The following is a 23,461-nucleotide window of genomic DNA, read 5'->3' as shown; positions in this document are numbered from 1 at the left end:
TGTCCCACCATCTATCCCTCCAATGTGTGTTGGAAAATTTCCATGCCATGGCATCTGCTGAGCCCAGAGAGACATCAGACCCTGGCTATGACCTGGAGGAACTCAGCCCAGGGCACAGGGCAGTGACCCAAGCAGTTATGCCAGGAGGAACCAAGCAAGGTGGGGCCTCAGGCAGGATGCCCCAGGAGACAAGCAAAATGGCACCCATGGACAAGGAGTGTTGCCAATGGGGAAGACATGGGAGGGCAGCCCAAGAGAGGAAACAGAGTGTCCTGGAATACAGCGTGGTCAGGAACTCTGGAAGGGAGGTCGGGGTGGAGCTCAATGGAAGCTGCACAATAAAGACCCACACTGTCAGCCAGAGGGTGTTTGCCCTTGATTCTGCAGGTAACTTGGAACAGCAAGCTCCATTCATAGCCCAGACCTTGGCTCTCGACTTCTATCCATATAGACAAATACTGTGTTTTTTTTTTTTCTTTTTTTTTATTGTTGCTTACACTGTATTGTGTAGTACAGTTTTATAGGCGCTGGGGATTCCCCCCACCCCTCCCCATACCCCTCCCCCCATGGTGGATTCCTCCACCTTGCTGCATAACCATAGTTCAAGTTCAGTTGAGATTCATTGCTTGCAAACACATGCCTAGCATAAAGTTCAGCGTCTTATTGTCCAGATAAGTTCAGTGGCCTCCTGGGGAGACCTTCTATGGTCTGAAGATAGGTCTAACAGAGTAAAGATCCGGTCGGTTAAAAGCCCCAACAAGGCCTCAGTATCAATATACAACATTATGGAATTAATTGACATAGTATTGGGTAAACAATATGTTAAAAATAATGCAAGTTCCATTCTTCGAAACATCTGGGTTGAGACAGCATCAATGACACGTTCAAAAAATAACAAACAACCAAACAATAAATTACAGGTTAAATCAAGGCGAACATGTGGTATCTAATCTTTTGGGATTCACTCATTTCCCTTAGCATTATAGTTTCCAGTTGTGCCCATTTAGCCACAAAGAACTGCATTTTGTTTTTTTTAACAGCTGAGTAGTATTCCATGGAGTAGATGAACCAAAGCTTTCTTATCCAATCTTCTATTGATGGGCATTTCGGTTGCTTCCATGTTTTTGCAATTACTGATTGTGCTGCAATGAACATGGGGATGCATGTTGGTTTGTCGTAAAACAGGTGTTTTGGATATATTCCTAGGAGTGCTATTGCTGGGTCATATGGCATGCAGATTCCGAGTTGTTTGAGTGTTCTCCAGACTGATTTCCATAAAGGCTGTACCAATTTGCAGCTCCACCAGCAGTGGAGTAGGGTTCCCTTTTCCCCGCATCCTCGCCAGCAAGCGTCGTTGGTGTTCTTGTTTATGTGGGCCAATCTTACTGGTGTTAGGTGGTACCTCATCGATGTTTTAATTTGGATTTCCCTTATTGCTAGGGAGCTGGAACATTTTTTCATATGTTTGTTTGCCATTTGGACTTGCTCCTTTGTGAAATGTTTGCCCATTTCCCTTGCCCATTTCTTGAGTGGCTTGTTTGTTTTGGTTTTTTGGTTGTTTTGAAGTTCTTTGTATATCCTGGAAATTAGCCCCCTATCGCCTATATCGTGTGCAAAGATCTTCTCCCACTCTGTGGGTTGCTTTTTTACTTTGTTGATTGTTTCCCTTGCTGTACAGAAGCTTCTTAGTTTGATGAGGTCCCATTTGTTTATTCTGTTCTCAACTGCTATTGCTTTTGGTGTCCTTCTTAGAAAGTCGGAACCTACTCCTAGGTCTTGCAGTGTATTTCCTACATTTTCTTGCAAGAGTTTGAAGGTTTCTGGATGTAGGTTTAGGTCTTTTATCCATGTAGATTGGATCTTAGTGTATGGTGATAGATGTGGGTCTATCCTTTTGTTTCTACAGGCTATCAGCCAGTTGTCCCAACAACATTTACTAAAGAGGCCTTCCCACTTGCTTGAGCTATCATTGGTCTTTTTGTCAAAGATTAATTGGCTGTATTTGTGTGGGTTCCCTTTTGGTGCTTCTATTCTATTCCATTGATCTTCTTTTCTGTCTTTGTGCCAGTACCAGGCTGTTTTGATAACCACTGCTCTATAGTATGTCCAGAGGTCCGGGATTGTGATTCCCCCTGCTAATCTCTTATTTTTCAGGATGGTTCTAGCTATTCGTGGTTTTTTGTGTTTCCAGATGAACTTTTGAATCATTGTATCCAGTTCCGTGAAGAATGTTTTGGGCAATTTGACTGGAATTGCGTTGAAAATGTATATTGCTTGTGGTAGTATAGACATTTTAATGATATTGATTTTGCCTATCCAGGAGCACGGGATGTTATTCCATCTTTTGAGGTCTTGTTCAATTTCCTTTTTAAATAGTTTGTAGTTTTCTTCGAATAGGTCTCCTACGCTTTTGGTTAGATTTATTCCCAAATACTTCATACTTCTCTCTGCTATTTTGAATGGTATCCTGTTGGTTAGATCTTCTTCCATCTTGGTGTTATTTGCGTACACTATGGCTGTTGATTTTCGTTCGTTAATTTTGTACCCCGCCACTCTGCCAAACTCTCGTATAAGTTCTAGCAGTTTCTGTATTGATTCTCCTGGTTTTTCTATGTATAGGATTATGTCATCTGCATATAGTGAAAGCTTGACTTCTTCGTTTCCTATACGTATGCCTTTGATTTCTTTTTCTTGTCTTATGGCCTCTGCAAGTACCTCTAGGACTATGTTGAATAGCAGTGGTGATAGCGGGCACCCTTGTCTTGTTCCAGATCTCAGTGGGAAGGGTTCTAGCTTTTCTCCATTCAGTATGATACTGGCGTTGGGTTTTTCATAAATTGCTTTAATTATGTTGTGGATTTTCCCATCTATGCCTACTTTGGCTAGAGTTTTTAGCATGAAGAGGTGTTGGATTTTGTCGAAAGCTTTTTCTGCATCTATTGAAACTATTATGTGGTTCTTGTTTTGCAGTTTTTGGATATGGTTTATAACATTTATGGATTTCCGAATGTTGAACCATCCCTGCATTCCAGGGATGAATCCTACTTGATCCGGATGAATGATCTGTCTGATGATTTTTTGAATTCTATTGGCTAGGATTTTGTTGAGAATTTTAGCATCAATGTTCATCAGAGAGATAGGTCTGTAGTTTTCCTTCTCTGATGGTTCTCTGTCCGGTTTTGGGATTAAGGTGATGTTGGCTTCATAGAATGAGTTTGGGAGGGTTGCTTCCTCCTCTATTGTTTTGAAGAGCTTGTAGAGGATTGGGGTTAGTTCTGTTCGGAATGTTTTGTAGAATTCTGTAGTGAAGCCGTCTGGGCCTGGGCTTTTTTTCGTTGGGAGATCCTTGATGACTGTTTCAATCTCTACCTCGGTTATGGGTTTATTTAATTCTGCAGTTGCCTCCGGACTGAGTTTTGGTAAGTGGTGGGAGTCCAGGAACTTTTCTATTTCTTGGTGGTCCTCAAATTTGTGGGAGTACAGTTCTTTGTAGTAATTTCTAATTATTTTCTTAATGATTGCAGTGTCTGTTGTTATGTTGCCTTTTTCATCTTTAATGCTATTGATTCTCACTTTCTCTTGTTTTTTTTTGGTCAATCGGGCCAGTGGAGTGTCTATTTTGTTTATTTTCTCAAAAAACCAACTTTTTGATTTGTTGATTTTATGTATAGTTTTTTTGATTTCTATTTGGTTTATCTCCTCCCTTGTTTTGATGATTTCTTGTTTCCTATTGTGCGTGGGACTCTTCTGCTGCTGTTTTTCCAGATCCTGGAGGTGTGTGGTTAGTTCCTGTATTTGGCGTCTTTCTTGGGCCTTGACATGCGCTCCGATTGCAATGAATCTACCTCTTAGCACTGCTTTGGCGGTGTCCCACAAGTTTTGGAATGTTGTATCAGAGTTTTCGTTGGTTTCCATGAATTTTTTGATCTCATCTTTAATTTCTTCTCTGACCCATTGTTCGTTTAATAGCATATTGTTCAATTTCCAAGAGTGCCTATACTTCCTGGGGAGTTTTGAGTTGTTGATTTCCAGTTTCATCCCATGGTGGTCTGAGAGGGTACATGGTATGATACTAATGTTTTGGAAGTTGTTTAGATTCGCTTTATGTCCTATCATGTGATCGATTCTGGAGAAGGTGCCATGCACCGCTGAGAAGAATGTATAGTCTGTGGCCTTAGGATAAAAAGTTCTATATATGTCTACTAAGTCTAGTTGTTCTATTGTTTGTGTGAGCTCTGTTGTTTCTTTGTTGAGTTTTTGTTTCGTGGACCGGTCCATTGTTGTTAGAGGTGTGTTGAGATCGCCTACAAGAATTGTGCGGGTGTCTATGTCTTCCTTTAAGTCTGTAAGTAATTGCTTTACGTAACTAGGTGCATTAAGATTCGGTGCATAAACATTAATGATGGTGATTGCTTCTTGATGGATCATTCCTTTCACCAGTATAAAATGGCCTTCCCTGTCTCTTTTGATATTAGTTAGAATGAAATCTATTTCATCTGAAATTAGGATAGCTACCCCAGCTTTTTTTTCTCGTCTATTGGCGTGAAATATCTTTTTCCATCCCTTCACTTTCAGTTTCTTTGCATCCTTTCTGGTTAGATGCGTTTCTTGTAGGCAACAGATGGTTGGGTCTTGTTTGATGATCCATTCTATTAATCTCTGTCTTTTGATTGGTGAATTTAGACCATTTGTGTTGAGAGTTAAAATTGAGAGTTTGCAATTTTGCCCTGCCATGTGATTGTGTTGTGTGTGTGTTGTTGCCAATGTAGTTGTCTTGTTTGTGCAGCTTTTAGTTTGGAGACCTTCTTATTTGCCAGCTTTGTTTGTGATTTGCCTCCTTTTTGTCCGGGACTAGTGCATTTCTAAGGAGACTTTGCAGAGCTGGTTTTGTGTAGACATATTCTTCTAGTTTTTCTTTGCTATTGAAGTATCTGATTTCGTTCTCATATACAAATGAGATCTTTGCTGGGTAGATTATTTTTGGTTGACAGTTGTTTTGTTTCAGGACTTGGAAGATCTTTGTCCATTCTCTCCTTGCTTGTAGGGTCTCTTCGGAGAAGTCAGCAGTGATTCTGATGGGTTTTCCCCTGTATGTGATCTTTTCTCTACTTCGTGCTTGTCTCAGGATTCCTTCTTTGTCTTCATTGGAGTAGAACCTGAGCACCGTGTGTCTGGGTGAGGATCTCTTTGGATCATGTCTGTTGGGAGTTCTCTGTCCATCCTGTATGCGGGGTGGATTCGTGTTCCAAGTGTTTTGGAAGTTTTCCTGTATAATTTCATCAAGCACTGCTTGCATCCCAGATTCTCTTTCTACTCCCTCAGGGAGGCCGATGATCCGAATATTCAGTTTTCTAAGGTAATCCTTCATCTCTTGCATCATTTTATTAGTTTTGCTGAGGTTTGTCTCCAGCTGTTTAATTCGCTGGGCACTTTCATTTTGTGTGTCTTCTGTTTCAGAGATCCTTTCCTCTGCCGCATTTATTCTGTTGATGAGGCTTTCAATCTTATTCTCTTGGGCATCCAGTTTGGTTTTGATTTGTTGTATTTCGGTGATTATGCGGTTCTGGTAGTCTTCCAGCTTTGTGTCCACGTCTCTGAGAAATTTTAGCATTATTTTCATCAATTCCTTTGCTGGTAACACGTCCATGTCTTCATCTCGCATCGCCGATATTGATAATGGCTTTTGGCCCATGTTTGGTGGGGTGCTGGCTCTTTCATCTGGAGCACAGCTCTTTCTGGTGGTTTTTCCCATTGCGTTGGTGTATTCTGGTGGGGCAAATGAACCCGTGTGTTGAGGGGCTGTCAGGTGCTTTCCTGTAGAGATTGGAGCCTGCAGGCGTGGTGTTGCCGGGCGTGGTAATTTTCAAGGCACCGTTGGTGCGTTCTCAGGGCCCGGGGCTGAAGAGCACCACCTTGGGGGCCCAGTGGATTCCAGGCACACTCTGGGCACCTCTTCAACAGGTGTGACACCCCAGGGCGTGGAGGGATGGAGGCGCTCTCTGGGTGTGCCCCCTGCACGGGAATCCACAGGACTTAGAAGGTTTTATGTGCTTTCTCCCTGCGTTCTCCGTGTCAGGGACTGCAAGGTTTTTCAGAGCCCACCTGGTGCGTCTCCCACACACGGGACTGTGGGTGAGGCACTTTCCAGGCGTGGCTCTTGTGCAGTGAATCCACCACTCGTGGTGTGTGGGTGTTCAGAGCCCCTGCTCCTGTGTGGCTCTCTCACACCGGCCCTTAGCGGGGGAGTGGCCCAGGCGCCCTGTTATTATTTCACGGCAGGTTCGCACCGTGTCAGTGTGATGCAGGAGTTTTCAGAGCTCTCCTGGTGGGTCGCCCACGCTCAGAACTGCGGGGTGGGAGGCGAGGGGTGAGCAGTTCACCCTATGGGAGTGGTACCTGCGTGTCGGGGACACACAGCGCTACACTTCCCAAGTCTCAAAGCTCCCCTGACATCTGACACCTGCGCTGTGGAGGCGGCTGCTGCAGGCGGGGCCGCCTAGTCCGCTCGGCTGCTGCAGGCGGGGCCGCCTAATCCGCTCGGCTGCTGCAGGCGGGGCCGCCTAGTCCGCTCGGCGCAGCGACCAGGGTCTTCCCGATGTTATCGCGCTTCCACCAGGCAGGATGTGGAGGACTCCAGATCCTCACCAGCAGCCTCTGCGCACTGAGACGCACTGGCCCTCTCAGTGTAGGAACATCCGAGGCGCCTTCCTGGTGCCCCCTCAGCCACCAACACCACTGTGCGTAGTTCCCAAGGCATAAACCCGACAGCTTCAGTCTCTCTGCCCCGCGTTCTCAGAGGCTGGACCCTCAGTAGGGGGTCAAGGAATGCGGAGGCTACCACGTCAACCCCCCGGCTCACCAAACGTCCGGCCGCTGCAGTCTGCCTCCGCCTCCCGCCGGCGACGGTCCGCCCGATCTCCCCGCCTCCGGGCTGTCCGCGTCTCCCGTCAGGCCGCTTTCAAAAGTGACTCAGCAGGTCTGGAGTGGGATGTCGGTTTCTCTACCTTTGCCCTGCTCCGTTCTCGCTGTTCTTCCGAGTTGTGTGGATCTTTTTGGCTCCACACTGTCCCAGGGAGCCTCACGGACCTCTCCCTGCGATTCCCTGCTGTTCCACTTTGCTGCTTCTGTAACTTTCTATCCCTCTTTCACTGGACGCTCTCTCACAGCCTTCCTCCTACGTCGGCCATCTTCTCTCTGACAAATACTGTGTTTTACAGGAAGCTAGAAACATGAGCACAGGCGGGACTTAGTCCCAGGCACTGCAACATGGGACACAGCTATCTTACCTGAATGCTTAATTGCAGCACCTGCTGTGGTACTGAAGCCTGACTGTCTTACCAGACCCCGCTGACAGCTCATATGATGAAAAATAAGATTCAGAAGGCAGGTGGAGGTGGTGGCAGGGACAGCCAAGAGTGTGGCCTCCCACCTTCCCTCCTTTTCCCTCACCATGGAGCTCTGTGGTTGAGGCTCACTCTGGAGGTGTTATATTTACCCTTATTAGTTATTTAAAACACATGGTATAGTAGGCTAAGCCTTCACCTGCAGTGGCAGCATTCCATATGGGCAATAGTTTGTGTCTCAGCTGCTCCACTTCCAATCCACCTCCCTGTTTATGGCCTGGGAAAGCAGCAGAGGATGGTTCAAGTCCTTGGGCCCCTGCTCCCATGTGGGAGACCTGGCAGAAGCTCCTGATCCTGATTGGTTCAGCTCTGGCCATTGTTGTCATTTGAGGTGTGAACTAGAGGATGAAAAATCTCTCTCTTTCTAGATAACTGGATGCCAGGAGCCCAAGAAAGCGCTAGTATTCATAGCTTACATGGTAAAAATCTGGATGCCCAGGAAACTTACTAGATGAATGTGAAAATTCAATTTTGGATTACTTGGTAAGCTTTAGTATAAAATTTTGTGGGTTACACAGTACTAATAGTTAAACCCAAGACTGTAACCCACCAGCTATACAGTGAAAATCTGGAAGCCTGATGATGGCAAAGATGTCTGCCAAAACTCATCCTTTAAATCAGGCTATAGAGTAAGCACTGGTTAAATCTGAAAGCCCAAGACTTAAGTGAATCAGTAAGGGAGGCCTGACTTACTTCCTCTTTTTTTGGTTCAGAATACAGCCTTCATCCAGTGAAAAGATGTCATAACTATCGCCCTCACAGTAGGTCTGCTAAACCCAATCCCTCAAAACAGGTAGGCCCTAAACCCAACTGCTGCCCAAGGAGGTGTCTCCTCCAAATATTTTTTTGTGTCAAACCAGGTACAAAGTCATGTTCATACTTTCTTGGACAAAGTTGGACAACTTCAGGCCCAGGATGAACAATCTTGGAAGATCTGGGTTGGCATCTAGTCCTGGAAATCCTGGTTACTGCCCCCTCCTTGGCCATACGGTTTCTAGCCTCTGTCTGCTTCTCTTGGGACCATGTGCCTTAATTCCCTTATTTGTTTTGTTCTAACAGAATACAAGCCATCCAGCTTCAGATGGTTTTGAGCCAAGGCTTCCAGCCTATCCTATCAAATGATCTGACTAGAGCTCTAGACTGAGAAAGGTGATTTCCAAGGTCACTCTCAAAGGACCATAGGACACAGAGCAAGGAAATAACCCATAAGCAGCTCTATGCCCATTTGACAACTGAGGCATCCATCCATCCTTGTGAGATTACCGGTAATTTATCTTGAGAGGTGGGAGGGGAGAGATGTTTCCTAGGAAGTTGGAAAACTAGCGTAGGATGTGAGATGGAACTAAGGAAAACAAAGCATTTGTGGAAGCTCAGAAGCTCACTTTGGAAGCAGCCCAATGTTTTACAATCCAAAGTCTTTCTCATACCCCAGTAACTTAACAGGTGATTCTTCCCAGGAGACTCTCTCCTAGCATCAAACTGGAGGACGGGAAGGAGAAAAGGTGTCAAGAACAGGACGCCAATCCCTTACAAACCCTAATTTGAGCACAGACTGCCCGCCTTTCCTGCCAGGGCTGTTCCCTCCATTGAGCCATGGAACCTTGCTCTCCCCAGTCTGAGGGCCTGGGCACATTCTGTCAGGAGAGTGCCCATCCATTTCGATGGATGCCTACTCCTTTTTTTTTTTTTAACCTTACTGCCTTGCTTACAACTGCTTTTTGTCTCACATCTGAAGTCTTCATTGCATGAAGACAAGAACCTATTCCACTCATCTTCATCTACGTATTAGTTTCTACTCTGTTTTGAGGGCAGAGCCCTTAAGCAAGCTGGGAGGGTGTGTATCACAAACCCAAAACAAGGATGAGTGGTGTCAGCAGAGCATGGGGTGAGGAGTCAGACTTTGAGTCCTGAGCATTGAATTCAGATTTGATTCAGCATGCTGTGGGGTGAGTGCACTTTTCAGATTGCTGGAGTCAAATATCAGTCTGCAGGTCCTGAAGCCTTGCAACCATTAGGGCTGTAGGAATTTACGTAGTTAGGGGGAGGAGCTAAGTTTTTACAGTGTGGGTCAATGATTGACACCAAGTTAGCTGAAGCTGCATAGCTGGAGGCTGAGCTGGAGTCTGATTGTTGCAGCTAAACCATGGGGCAAGGTGGGTTTGTAACTGACACTCCCAACCTAACTGCATCAATGGCTCCTCACTAGTCATCAGAGGTCCTTGCTTGGTAGCTCCAGGTGATTTACATTTTTGATAGCCGTGACTGACACACCATAGGATGTGGCAGTCTCGCCCTGCTCACCTAAAAAGCCCCTTCCAGCACCCCGTCCAGGCTCCCTTCTCTTCCTGCACATATGCCAGGCCTCTCTGTCTATAGTGCAGACCCAGTTCCCATGTGCCAGCAAGCCCCTGCCCCTTTCCAAGCAACAGAAACCATAAGTTCCACAACGTTGTTATCTTGTAACCAGTACCAGCTGCAAATACCCATCACAGCTGTAGGATGTGCCCTCTACGACCATTAGGTCATCATAATCAAGTTATCAAGGGGTATGCCCACTCCCATTGTGCATTTGACACTGCAACATTTTCACTATTTCCTCAAGTGGGCATGGCAATGGAGAAGGCTTGAGCCCCACCCATAACTCCACCCCTTTTAAATATTCAATAGGATTCTCACCTCTGCCATTATCCCCAATGTCTCTGGAGGGTCTCAAAAAAGGTAGGCTTAACCTTGTTGAAAAAGATTTTTCTTAAACAAGGCTTTATCTTGGTTGGGGTCTTTTTGTTGGTTTTTTTTTCTTTTGTGAACATCTTTCCACTTTTGGAAATTTTTCTTCACAGAGTTTTCTTTCTCCCTTTGGGACCTTCCTCCTGCATTTTTAGCTGTTGGGTGTTCATACTTGACTTGGTTGAGCTGCCATTTTGTTTCACTGTAAATGAATCCACTTACTGTACATCTTTATGTCTCCACCTGCAAATGCTTTCACATGTGGAGGGAAGAACCCTGTCATACATCTGAAAAGGGCTCCCCTACCGCCACCCCATCCCACACCAAATCCCACAGCACTAGCGACCCAGAGGCCACCTTGACCCACCTTTTATTGCCTATTATCCACCTTGACCATTGCCTTTTGTGGTTTAGGCCCCTGGTGAAAGGTCTCAGTTCAGAGATGAGCAACAAGAAATTTGATGAGTCGTTCCTTCTGCAAATGTTTGTTTAGAACTTATTGGGTGCTTGCACTAGACTAGGTAAGGGTCTAGGGGTGAAACTAGGTATTACCTCTTTCAAAGGTAAGACACCTTTTCAAATAAGCAATGACAGAGTCTGAACCCAAGCCCCTGGCCTTCCTGTTCAGGTTCCTCCTTCATGGCTGGGATAGTTCTCAGGTAGGAGCTCTGAGCTCTGCAGGAGCCCAGTCATTCAATCTACTTTATCTTATTTCTAAATTGTGGCTGCCCTGGGACAGACCTCTGTGTGACCCAGCCTCAGAGCCCCGGGGCTATCTAACTAGGTTTGTTTTTTAAACAATACACAACCCTGGATGACTCATGGTGGCTTTTATAATCTACTCTGAAACCTGCCATTGTCCTTCTCTGTGCTTGCCAGGGCTTTTTGGTCTCCCTTCCCAATTTCTTGGCTCTGGGCCTCCTTTTGGTGGTTATTCTGATTCCCTCCCACTGCCTGATTTCCTGTACCGCTCACCCTCCTGGACTATCCCAGTTACAAGAAGATTAGTTAATAATTTATGCTTTGTATGCCTTTAGCCCGGCAAATGGCACACCAAAGTCTGGCCACACACCCTATGCAGGAGCTGTTTGTCTAGCAGGGGGCCCAGGTGGAAAGAGTTCCTGGTAGAAAGAGTTGCTCGGTGGCCTCATTGTTCACATAGATCTTGACGTCCATTGGGCACAGCAGCTGGAGTTGGCAAACTTTCAAGGGCCTAAAAGCCCCCTAGGAACAATCCCTGGGTTGGCATCGTGGCATAGTGAGTAAAGCTGTTGTCTGCAAGCCTAAGCTTCTCTATGGAATGAGTCCTTGCTGCTGGAAAGCAGCAGAGGATGGCCCAAGTCTTAGAGCCCCTGCCACCAACATGGGAGACGCAGATGGAATTCCTGGCTCGTGGCTTCAGCCTGGCCCATCCTGGGCCACTGTGGCCATTTAGGGAATAAAATGGCAAATGGAAGATCTCTCCCTCTCTCTTTTAAATAAGTCTTAAAGGAAAGCAAAAACAAAATTTGAATTTGTAAGCACCAGTTTCTCACTTTATACCATTCTACCTATGTTCTCTGGTTACCAGGAAATCAAACCCTATCTCAAATCCTATCTTAATGCAAATGCATATAGCCAAATTATTTCTAAATCCAACTTCTTTCAGCAAAGACATCTAACGTGAAGTTCAGGCACATTTTCATATGGGATCACACCCACTTCCCCCAAGTTAGAAACTTCAGAATACTCTTTGATCCTTTTCTGTTAATGTATTCATTCAGTGACTTGTGTGTGGCAATCACTTTCAGACAACATACATATCAGGATGTTCAAGACTATGTTTAGAAGTACTAGGTTGGAGGTGTCCGCCGTGGCAAGCAGAGCCATAGGTCAGGCGGCGAAGGTTTTGCGACTCTTAAAACAGGCACAGGACCAGACAACAAGTTTTAAAAAATGATGCCAGACCATTAGAAGCAGCCAGAATAAAAATAAATGAAGAATGCAAAAGTAACAAAAGTGAGACTTCTCCTAAGAAATTAGAGGAGCTAATGAAAATAGGTTCCGATGTTGAACTGTTACTGAGAACATCTGTTATACAAGGTATCCACACAGACCACAATACACTGAAATTGGTCCCTAGGAAAGACCTTCTTTTAGAAAATATGCCATATTGTGATGCACCAACACAGAAGCAGTGAATTTTCTAGGATGAAACAAATCTTTATACCTTTCAATTTTAACATCTGCAACTGTGGCAAAAATCCTAAGTTTACATTCTTCTGGCATATTGAAAATTAATAAGAATAGCTTCATAATTAAACTTCATGTTAAAAGAACAGCACTGAAAACTGTAGAAGATAGTTACTTCTAAAGAGTACTATATAAGAAATTTTGTTTTCATTGAAAATCAAGCCATGTAAAGTGAAGTACATACTTAATGAGGTATCTTCCATTTCTTTTCTTTGGCCACAATAGTTTTTTAGCTATTTGAGAATACTTTGTTTTTAGACTGGCGCCATGGCGTGGTAGGCTGAGTCTGCACCTGCAATGTTGGCATCCCACATAGACACATATTTGAGTCCCGGCTGCTCCACTTCCTGCCAACTCCCTGCTAATCACCTGGAAAAGCAGCACAGAATTCCCCCAGTCCTTGGGATCCTGCACCCATGTGGGAGACAAAAGAAGCTCCTGGCTTCAGACCAGCCTAATTCTGGACATTGCAGCCATCTGGGGAGTGAACTCTTGGATGGAAGATCTCTGTTTCTCTCTCCATCTTTCTCTGTATCTCCCTCTCTCTTTCTGAAACTCTTTCAAGTAAAATAATGTTTTAAAAAACGATAATGCATTGTTTTGGCAAGTTAGTGAGTTTTCCTCCCATGTGAATTTATGTGTGTGTTTAAATTATTAAGATGGTGAATCCCCGCCCCCCGCTTAATTGGTCACCAGTTGTGTTGTGTGTCAGCTTTCTGCTCAAAGTGGCTCTGTTTCCTGAAGTACTGTAATTATGCCTGCAGGTACAGCTGATTGTATTGTTTCTTTTTAGAAAGAGACACTGTCCATGAAAAAACATTTATTATTCTTCTAAAGACTTATAAGTGATACATAAACATTTTCTATAGTCATGATAAACAAATCTTTTTTTTTTTAAGGAAAATTGCTCATCAAACTATAAAGAGGTCTTAGTAGAGTCAGCAGTGTTTAGAACACAGACTTCATTGAAAACATTTAATATTTGTGACATTCTCCCTGCTTTCATCTATAAAATTTAAATGGCTTCTCTTTCCACGTATCCCTTCCCTCATGAGATTATTGCTATCACTAAAGGACTTGGCCTTCTACCATCTGATACTTGGAACTAGAAGATTATATTTTGCACTTCTGTTTCTCTTTTCTCTGTTTATCATTCTGTTTTCTAAATGAGCAGTGTTTTCTCTCCTATTCACAGATGAAGAACAAGAATTTAACTATGAAAAGTTGCAAAACTTTTGTGCATTTGACCCTGCAACATTTCCACTATTTTCTTAAGTGGGCAAGGCAATGGGAAGGCTTGTAAGCTTTGTTTGCTGGCAAAATACATATTGGTTTATCCATACTGAATATTTGAGTTATCATATGTTGTCATATTTGAAAATAACTTAATTCTAGGAAATAAAATTAAGTTTAGTTGGACATAACAAACATTAAACCTGTGGTGGGGGAAAAAAAAAGAAGTACTAGGTTTACATCCAGTCAGGGCTGGGCTAGGCTGAAGCCAGGAGCCTGGAGCCTGGAGCCTGGAGCCTGGAGCCTGGAATTTCATAAACATCTCCCCCATGGGTGCAGGAGTCCAAACATCTGGACCATTTTCTGCTGCTTTCCCAAGTACATTAGCAGGGAGCTGGATAGGAATTAGAGTAGATGGGATTGCAACTGGCAGCCATGTTAGATGCTACTGATGCAGGCAGTGACTTTACTGGCTATGGCACAACACGAACCCGTTATTACTATTTTTAACATTGAATTGTCCACTTTTTTAAAGACGTATTTTATTTTTTATTAGAAAATCATATATACAGAGAGAGAAGGAGAGACAGAGAGGAAGATCTTCCAACCGCTTATTCACTCTCCAAGTGGCCACAACGGTCGGAACTGAGCCGAGCAGAAGCCATGAGCCCAGAGCCTCTTCTGAGTCTCTAACACAGGTGCAGGGTCCCAAGACTTTGGGCAGTCCTCAACTGCTTTCCCAGGCAAATGAGCAGGGAGCTGGATGGGAAGCGGGGCCACCAGGATACGAATCAGTGCCCACGTGGGATCCTGGTGTGTGCCAAGTGAGGACTTTAGCCGCTAGGCTATGGCGCGGGGCCCAAGAATTGTCAACTTTCTATTTGAAAGGCAAATAGAGGGTCTGCTATGGTAACCTAGCTGCTAATGTCCTTGCTTTTCACGTCTGGATCCCATATGGGCGCCAGTTCTAGTCCCGGCAGCTCCACTTCCCATCCAGCTTCCTGCTTGTGGCCTGGGAAAGCCGTCGAGGACAGCCCAAAGCCTTGGGACCCTGCACCTGTGTGGGAGACCCAGAAGAAGCTCCTAGCTTCGGATCTCCTCAATACCAGCCATTGTGGCCACTTAGGGAGTGAACCAGCAGATGGTAGCTCTTTATCTCGGTCACTTCTTCTCTTTGTAAATCCGACTTTCCAATTAAGAAAAAAGTAAATCATACAAAAAAAAAAAAAAAGAAAGAAAAGAAAAAAAAAGGCAGATAGAAAGGGAAGAGAGAGTTCCCACCTGCTGTTTCACTCTCCAAATGCCTATAATATCCAGGGCAGGGTCACGACAAAGTGAGAACCTAAAACTAAATCTGATGCTCCCCGGTGGGCAACAAGAACCCATGTACTTAAGCCCCACCTGCTGCCTCCCAGAATGCACATTAGCAGGAAGATGGGACCAGAAGCAGGTCTAGGGCTAACTGAACCCAGTCACTCTAGTATGGGATGTGGGCATCCAAAACAACACCTCAATCACTGGGGTAAACACCTGCTCCAGCTGTGTGACTTTGAACAAGCAACATAGGTGTCTACTTATCTATAAAATGGGCTCAACGACTACCTATTATATAACAAACAATTCATTGTCCTGTGTCCTTGGCTCCTGGGAAGTAGATTTTAAACCCTTGAATTTTGTGTGCTAGGTGTGTCTTTGTTGTTTATAGAACTTGTTAGATCACACCTGAGTTTACACAAATAGATGAGATGACTCAAGACAGGAGATGGTCGCCAGAAGGGCAAACAATGCAACTCCAAGGTTGGGGCTTTGAGCCAGCCAAATCTCCAGGGAGCAGAGTCTACAGACTGAGTCTAATTCCATGACCAGGGAATAAATCAGGTCAATGTAAAGAAGCTTCAAGGTCACCAAATTCCAGTAGAACTTTCTGGCTGGTGAACATGTTGGTGTGTTTGACAGGAGGTCCTGGGTGCTCTGATTCCATGGAGAGAAGTGCTGGTGCTTTGCACTCAGATGCCCCCAGATTCCACCCTTACGTACTTTACGTTAGCTGGGCCTGATTGGTATTTTTTATAATAAAACTATAATGGCAAGTTCAGCACTTTACTGGGTCCTATTACTTAAAGGAGCCATGCAAACGCTGGAATTTGCAGCCAACTTTTCAGCAACATAAGTGGCAAGCATAAGTGGCCAGTGGCACCTGAATGGTCTTTTTGGAGATCATGCCCTTGAACTTATGGAGTTCGATACTAACTCTACATGTCTAGTCTCGGATCTAAACTGCATTTCTGTATACCCCGTTGTGTCACAATACACTGCAAACCTGTATAGGGTTAAGTAAGAAAACATACATATGCCACTTCTCACAAATAATACTGACTTCCTCATAGGTCTGAAAAGATTAAATAAGATAAAATCCATGAAGCCTTTAGCATAACTACAGCACCTGGGACTATTTTTTTTATTGTTGTTTTAAAAATATGGAATGCTTCATGAACTTGCGTGTCATCTTTGCACAAGGGCCATGCTAATCTTTGTATCATTCCAATTTTAGCATACGTGCTGCCAAAGCAAACACCAGCACCTGAGTACTGTGAGCCACACACTGCTACTTGTGGGGCTCTCATTGTCCATTTTCATTACACAATGAGAAAGAGGCCAATTTACACAGAAAAGATAATAATCACAAATATGTGTGTGCCACACAAGAGATACAAGCCATGAGAAGCAGGAATTGACAGGACTTAAGGAGAAATGAATCAGCCAACAGCAACTGTTGGGGATGCCAACAGCTTTCTCCACGGCTAGCGGGAAAAGCAGGCAGAATATCAGCAAGGATATGCAAGAACTCCCAGTATCAGCAACCATCAGATCCTATTTAATATTTATGGAATGCTGCAGTGATAAAAACAAAATAGGACACAACAGATTGTCTTGGATCTATTTAAGGTCACACAGAGAGAAATTTATGACAAATGGAAGAAAAGTCTCAGATGAATATTCCTATCTCCCGCCTATAGTACATAGAAAAGGAAATAAAATAGACCCAGAGCAAACAGAGGTAGGAACTGATAAACAGCTGAACAATGAAACCGAAAGCCAGCATCAAAAAAGGGCTGATGCTTTGAAAAACCTCAATGAAACCGTAAATCTCTAGCGAAACTGGTCAGACTATATAAATTTCCAGCACCAGGTATGAGAAAAGGGTCAGTGGGCAAAGGAAGGGTGCAGCAGTACTGTTCTGTTACCACTCCTAGCAGCAGGGAAATCTCCAGTTTTCTCCAATAACCTTAAATATTACAGGTGTGCTTCTCACTCTTACCTGAATTTGGATAGTTTGATGTTTTCACCAGAGTGTCAACTTTTACCAATTTTTTTCTCATGTGCTGAAAATACTCATATATTTTTTCCTCATTTATAATGAGAGTTATTTGACTGTAGGATGTCAAACCAGTCTTGCATTCCTGGGATATAACATACTTGGTCATGATGCATTAATCCTCTTATAGACTGTTGAATTCAAATTGCTAATATTTGCTTAGGATTTTTACATCTATGTTCACCCCATGTCTTTCAGACACCCATGAGAACAATCGACGGTACCAGTTTCTTGTACAGCCTTCTCATGCTTATACAAGCAGGCATTTTCTCAGCCATGGTCCACACATAATTTTTTTCCATCACTTACAACTGTTAGCATATTATTTTGTATTTTGATCATCTCCCACCTTGGTTTTTTTTTTCCTATGGCATTTTATTTCCTTGAAATTAATAAACAGTAAAATACAAAACTTGACAAAGCTGGATAGGCCAGACAGTCATTCGTCATATTATTTTGGTTCCTCCTTTCCTTCCTTTTGTCCAATTGAACAATAGTTGGCTGTGAGGTATTTTCGGGGTTTTGCCTGCCGCGGAGGAATAGAACGTACGGCAGATGCTTATCCAGGGAATTTGCTGTGTCTAAATGACAACGCCGTGGATGCTGTAGATCGGATCCTGTCACCCACCCAGGGCTTAGCTGGTCATTGGGTCTCTGCGTGACGGAACCGTGTGCTGGGCGTTGGAGGACGACGCATCCGCCCGACACCTTGCAGGCGCGCAGCTCGCGGGAGCGGCGGCTCGGGGCGGGCCGTTCGGGTCCCCGCCCATCCCGGCGCGGTCAGAGGGCGGGCGTGCGGACGCCGCGGCGGGTGCGATGCGACAACCCGCGGTTCGGCTGCTGTGGCTGGGCCGGGTGCAGTACGGCGAGCTCCTGGCGCTGCAGGAGCGCTGGCTGCGCCGGCTGCAGGCCGAGCCAGGCCCCGACGCCCCGTCGGCGACCGAGGCGGGCGCGCTCCTGCTCTGCGAGCCCGCGGGGCCTGTGTACACGGCCGGGCTGCGCGGAGGTTTGACGCCCGAGGACACTGCGCGTCTGCGAGCCCTGGGCGCCGAGGTGCGCGCCACAGGCCGCGGCGGCCTAGCCACCTTCCACGGCCCCGGCCAGCTGCTGTGCCACCCAGTGCTGGACCTGCGACGCCTCGGCCTGCGCCTGCGCATCCATGTGGCGGCGCTGGAGGCGTGCGCAGTGCGCCTGTGCGAGCTGCAGGGCTTGCGGGGCGCGCGTGCACGGCCCCCGCCCTACACGGGCGTCTGGCTCGGGGAGCGCAAGATCTGCGCCATCGGTGAGCGCCCGGGGACCTGGCGGGGCTGGACCAATGAAGGCGCGAGAAGGGCTGGGGCCGGAGAGGATGGATCCGGCGCGTTCTTTGAACGCCAGCCACCTGCTGCATTGAGGGAGGGTTTGCTAACTTCCCCATAAGAGGCTGAGGGGTCCTCAGAAGTCGGTTAGTCCTACATCATCCGTTGGAGAGACAAGGAAAGTGACTTGGTAATTTACTTCTTAAGAGTCCCAGTGGAACCCTGAGGGGATTTAATTCTCCACTGTGTTCAGGTGCATTCCTGAAATAAGCTTGAGCTACATTCTTGCTCCCCTGCCGCAGGTGGTTGCCCCAAGGGCAAAATTTGATCCCTGGAGACCTAGTCTATTGCATTGCAAAGGATCCGGAAGCTGAAAAAAGAGAGGGTGGGGAAAGTATCTCTCCTAAGACCCTGTGACTTGCCTTGCAGGTGTCCGCTGTGGAAGGCACATCACATCCCATGGGCTGGCACTGAACTGCGCTACTGACCTCACGTGGTTTGAGCACATTGTGCCGTGTGGACTGGAGGGGACAGGTGTCACTTCGCTGAGTCAAGAGCTGCAGAGGCACGTCTCTGTGGAAGAGGCGATGCCGCCCTTCCTCGTGGCCTTTCAAGAAACCTACAAGTGCACATTGATCTCCAAGGACAGCCCCATCTGATGGACGTTCATGCGACCCGCAGCCAGGGCGGCCTTGCCTTGGAAAGCACCACTGTCTGACTTGAGAACCTGGCACCCAGGTTGGAGGCCAATGCAGTTCCTGAATGACAGACTGAAGTGCCACCAGAAGCTCTAAGCGGTTGTTGCCATGTGTATTATGGTTTGTTCATAGCTTCCTTTGCCTCCTTTGCCTACCTCAGAGATAACAGATGTGAAAACGCTATGAAAAGCCTCCACAACTATAAGAAATAGTGCTATGGACACCAGCCTCTCAGTTAAGAGAAACAGATGTCACGGATGGTCAATTATCAGTTATTTGTTCCTTCCTTAAAACCATCTCTAATCGGGTGTTTCTGGCTTTGATTTTTGTGGGGTTCGGGTCTCCGGTTGGTCCAGGTGAAGATGCCCAGTAAGATGTAGTGCTTTTTTATTCTCAAGAGATCTGGATGCCTTTTGCAGTAAAGGGAAGGTAGAGATTTTGACCTCCTGGCTTGGAATCCCCACTTTTGGTCATTTAACTCCTTTCTTTCCTGATACACTTGAACTGGACCGAAGGCAGGGAGAAACACCAGAGTCATTTCTCCCATTGTCCACATGCAAGACAGAATTGAGTGTTCACAGTTATGTAATTCTGCCTAACAAATCACTAAATCCTAGAGATTCAACAATAAGCGTGCATGGTGTCATTTTTCTCTGTGTGGACCAGGGATTTGGGAGAAGCTTAGCTGGGTGTTTGCAGTTCAGGATCTCCCACAATCTTGGGAGTCAGGAATGTCCGCTGGGGCTACCACCATCTGCGGTCACGAGTCGGGAGGAGGAGGGTCAGCTTCTGGGATAGCTCACACACTTCCTGGTGGTCCTGCATGTGGACAGGAGACCTCAGTTCCCCCATAGGCCTGCTGGAGGTCATCATAACAGACAAAGGAGGGAGCCATGTCTTATGGGACCTCTTGGTGGGACTCACACTCGTTTTTGCAATCTAGCAAGAGAGAAGCCCTGTGCTGTGTGGAAGGGCTTCCCACGCATCAGGAGAGCCAAGGTGCCGGGGAGGGGGAAGGGTGGGCATGCTGCAAACTGGCTTCTGCAGCATCCTGTATTAAGAGTCAAAAGGCTCTGGTTCCAGTCCTGCTTCAGTGGAAACATCTTGTCCTCTCACAGGCTTTCTGTCTTCCCTTTGACAGGTGCTATTCAATATTAATAGAATGTCAGTCACATTGTCCTTTGACATTAGCCAGAAACCATGCTAAGAGAGTAATAAGAATTGAGTAGTATCTGGGGCCCGGTGCGGTGGCGCAAGTGGTTAAAGGTCCTCGCCTTGCACGCCCGGGATCCCATATGGGCGCCAGTTCTAATCCCGGCAGCCCCGCTTTCCTTCCAGCTCCCTGCCTGTGGCCCGGGAAAGCAGTCGAGGACGGCCCAAAGCTTTGGGACCCTGCACCCGTGTGGGAGACCGGGAAGAGGCTCCTGGCTTCGGATTGGCATAGTATCGGCCCGTTGCGCTCACTTGGGGAGTGAATCATCGGACGGAAGATCTTCCTCTCTGTCTCTCCTCTCTGTATATCTGCCTTTCCAATGAAAAAATAATAAAAATAAATCTTAAAAAAAAATGAAATGAGTAGTATTGGTTTTAGTATACTTTAATTAGCACAGCATATTAAAAACATCAACTTGTATCAATACAAATGCATTACGAGATATTTTGCATCATTTTGATACTGAATCTTCAAAATCTGGTATTTCATGCTTGTAGCATTATTCAGTTTGTTCTAGCCACATTTTCTTTTGCTTCTTAAAGGCAACATAACATGGAAAGAGAGATGTTCCATCTTCCAGTTTATTCTCCAAGTGCCTGCAACAGCCAAGATTGAACCAGGCCCAAACCAGGAACCTGAAAAACTATCTTTCTCACCCACAGGCAGCAGGAATCAAGTAGTTTCGCCATTACCTGCTTTCTCCCACAGTGTGCATTAGCAGAAAGCAAAGTGGGGTCTCTAACCCAGGTACTCCTCTGGGGTATGGGGTTCCTAAGCATCAAATGCCTGCTTTCATTTTCTAGTCATGTTTTGAAGCGCCTGCTGATCACTCGGGAGTAGGCCTCTATAACCATTCCTACAGCTAAAGCCCTTTTACACCGCAGAGTTTTTGTGGTCTTGCTGGCTTCTGGAAAGCAAGGAAGGCAATTCCCCTGGTTTTTGTTTGTTTGTTTGTTTGTTTTTAAGAAGTGTTTATCCATTTGAAAGGCAGAGTTTTACAGAGAGGTGAGGGGAGAAAGAAAGGATAAAATCTTCCATCCCCTGGTTCATTCTCCTAACTGCCAGCAATAGCTGGGGCTGGGCCAGGCTGGAGACGGGAGATTGGAACATCATCTGGGCCTCCCACATGGGTGCCGGGGCCCAAGGACTGGGACCATCTTGTGTTGCCTTCCCTGATGCGGTAGCAGAAAGCTGGATTGCAGCAGCTAGGACTCAAATTGGTGCTCCAATATGGAATGGTGTTGTTGAAGAGAGTGTTTAGGGCCCAGCACAATAACGTAGTGGTTAAAGTCTTTGCCTTAAATGCACCGGGATCCCATATGGGCACCAGTTCTAATCCCAGCAGCTCCACTTCCCATCCAACTCCCTGTTTGTGGCTTGGGAAAGCAGTTGAAGACAGCCTGGAACCTTGGAACCCTGCACCTGCATGAGAGACCCAGAGGGAGGTTCCTAGCTCCTGTCTTCGGATTGACGCAGCACATGCTGTTGCGGCCACTTGGGGAGTGAATCGTCGGACGGAAGATCTTCCTCTCTGTCTCTCCTCCTTGTGTACATCTGCCTTTCCAATAAAATAATTTTTTTTAAAAAAAGACAGTGTTTAAACTGCTGTGTCACAACACCATCCCCTCATTTCTTCAGTACAGAAGTACATTTCTTCTTTACATCAGTTGTTCAAGCTGAAAAGGAGTAAGTGAGATCTTCTACTCCCATATTATATAGAAATGAAACCAAAGATTAGGACAAATCTTTTTCCAGGTCGTGCAGTACATTAATGAGAGAACCAGGGGAGAGTCTCAGATGTAAACCCCTTTCTCATCCTCTTCCTGCTATGCACACTGAGTGACATGTACACATTGCATGTCATAGACACTCCATCAGTATCGGTTAACTGATGGCTGGTCTACCCATAGTCTGTCCTTTATCTTTCTAGGTTTTGTTTCCTGTCCCTGGGACTGCTGCTGTTGGAGGGGTTGGAGTAAAAGAGTGCTTGAACACTGTCTCACAGGGTTTACACCCTAAGAAGGGAAATCATACTTGCAGGTTTAGGCATTTTTCTCCCCATCTGATGTTCAGCCTCCCTCACCCAAACAGATGACCATACTGCTCTGAATACCTCCAGACTCTAGGGAAGATGTGTTGGTTTAGCAATCCCTTACAGAACCAGCTGCTGCTCAATCACATACATTCTCCTGTGCCGTGCTGGCCTGTCGTTCTTGACCTGAGCATCCTTCTGCAGAGTGTGGGGATCTGATAGCCTTGACCTTTCCTGAGCCTTGGTTTCATGACATGAAATAAAGATGTCCTTAACGTCTACCTCGGAGCATGTTAAGGATGATGTCACTGGGCCAGTGTTTGGCTTCATGTTTAGTAAGCCAATGGAGGCTCGCAAGTACCCCTGCAGAGTGCCTTGCTTCAACTCCCAGCCCCAGCTTTCTGTTCCAACTTACTGCTAATGCAAGAGCCTGGGAGGATTCAGGGATGGCTCAAGTGACTGGATTTATGCTACCCACATAGGAGACTTGGATTGAGTTCCTAGCTCCTGGGTCTGGTGCCAGCCTACCTCCAGCCACTTGGGACATTTGGGGAGTGTTTATGTGTCTGTTTCTAGCTCTCTGAAAAATGAAAAGATGTAATTGCAGGTAACACATTGAATCTAGTGCTGGCAGGGAGGAAATGCCCAGGAAATACTATCCTCATTACAATCCATTCTCCACGTGCCTTTTCCAGCGACACTGGCCCCTAGTCCTTTCCCTTGCTTTCATGGCAGCATCTCCACAGGTGTAGAACTGGGTGAGTCCTGCTTCCCTCTGTAGTTCCAGCACCAGGCCTGTCATAGAGAAGACTTGCATTAGTATTGAGTAGAAATTAACTATTTAAAAACTGCCCCCCTGCCTGAGCATAGCCCCAGTACCTGCAGTTGGGCCCAGCATGCTCAGTATGGACAGACCAGTGCAGACCATGGCAAGCTCTGGCTTCCTGTGCTGGGCACACGTGTGTTCTTTTTTATCTATAAGATTGTTATTTTTTTTTATGAATTTTTCTTTTGAAGACGGAGTTACAGAAAGAGGGAGAGAGAGAGACAGGAACAGAGAGATCTTCCATCTGCTGGTTCACTCTCTAGCTGGCTGGAATGGCCTAAGCTGGGCCAAGCTGAAGCCAGGAGCCAGGAACTTCATTTGGGTATCTCACTCATTTGGACCATCCTCTACTGCTTTCCCAAGCACATTATCAGGGAGCTGAATGGGAAGTAGAGCAACCAGGGCTTGAAGCGATATTCCTAT

At 45.9% G+C, this 23,461-nt stretch overlaps 2 protein-coding genes and 1 non-coding gene across 4 annotated transcripts; 2 read left to right on the top strand and 1 right to left on the bottom strand.

The window, feature by feature from the left end:
* Positions 1–11,937: 11,937 nt before the first annotated feature.
* On the top strand, positions 11,938–12,692 carry LOC121145475 (complex III assembly factor LYRM7-like). The gene is made up of 2 exons (XM_040964348.1): positions 11,938–11,951; positions 12,037–12,692. Exons 1-2 carry the CDS (start codon positions 11,938–11,940, stop codon positions 12,308–12,310), a joined length of 288 nt encoding a protein of 95 aa, XP_040820282.1. The 3' UTR covers positions 12,311–12,692.
* A 3,374-nt stretch (positions 12,693–16,066) lies between these two features.
* Positions 16,067–16,170, bottom strand: LOC121145536. The gene has a single exon (XR_005882030.1). It is a non-coding gene; the product is annotated as a U6 spliceosomal RNA (small nuclear RNA).
* A 1,617-nt stretch (positions 16,171–17,787) lies between these two features.
* Positions 17,788–19,592, top strand: LIPT2 (lipoyl(octanoyl) transferase 2). Of its 2 annotated transcripts, none has more exons than XM_040964059.1 (2): positions 17,788–18,253; positions 18,699–19,592. In XM_040964059.1, the coding sequence occupies exons 1-2, from the start codon at positions 17,788–17,790 to the stop codon at positions 18,926–18,928; spliced, it is 696 nt and encodes a 231-aa protein (XP_040819993.1). In that variant the 3' UTR covers positions 18,929–19,592. The 2 variants fall into 2 exon arrangements, with proteins under 2 accessions (XP_040819993.1, XP_040819994.1); XM_040964060.1 differs by having other exon boundaries at positions 17,788–18,309; positions 18,699–18,823.
* The last annotated feature ends 3,869 nt before the right edge of the window (positions 19,593–23,461 follow it).

Source organism: Ochotona curzoniae, unplaced genomic scaffold, assembly GCF_017591425.1.
Source record: "Ochotona curzoniae isolate NIBS_2020 unplaced genomic scaffold, NIBS_Ocur_1.0 scaffold_3223, whole genome shotgun sequence".
Taxonomy (NCBI): Eukaryota; Metazoa; Chordata; class Mammalia; order Lagomorpha; family Ochotonidae; genus Ochotona; species Ochotona curzoniae.
The sequence above is the reverse complement of the archived record's forward strand: the minus strand, read 5'-3'. Positions and strand labels throughout refer to the sequence as shown.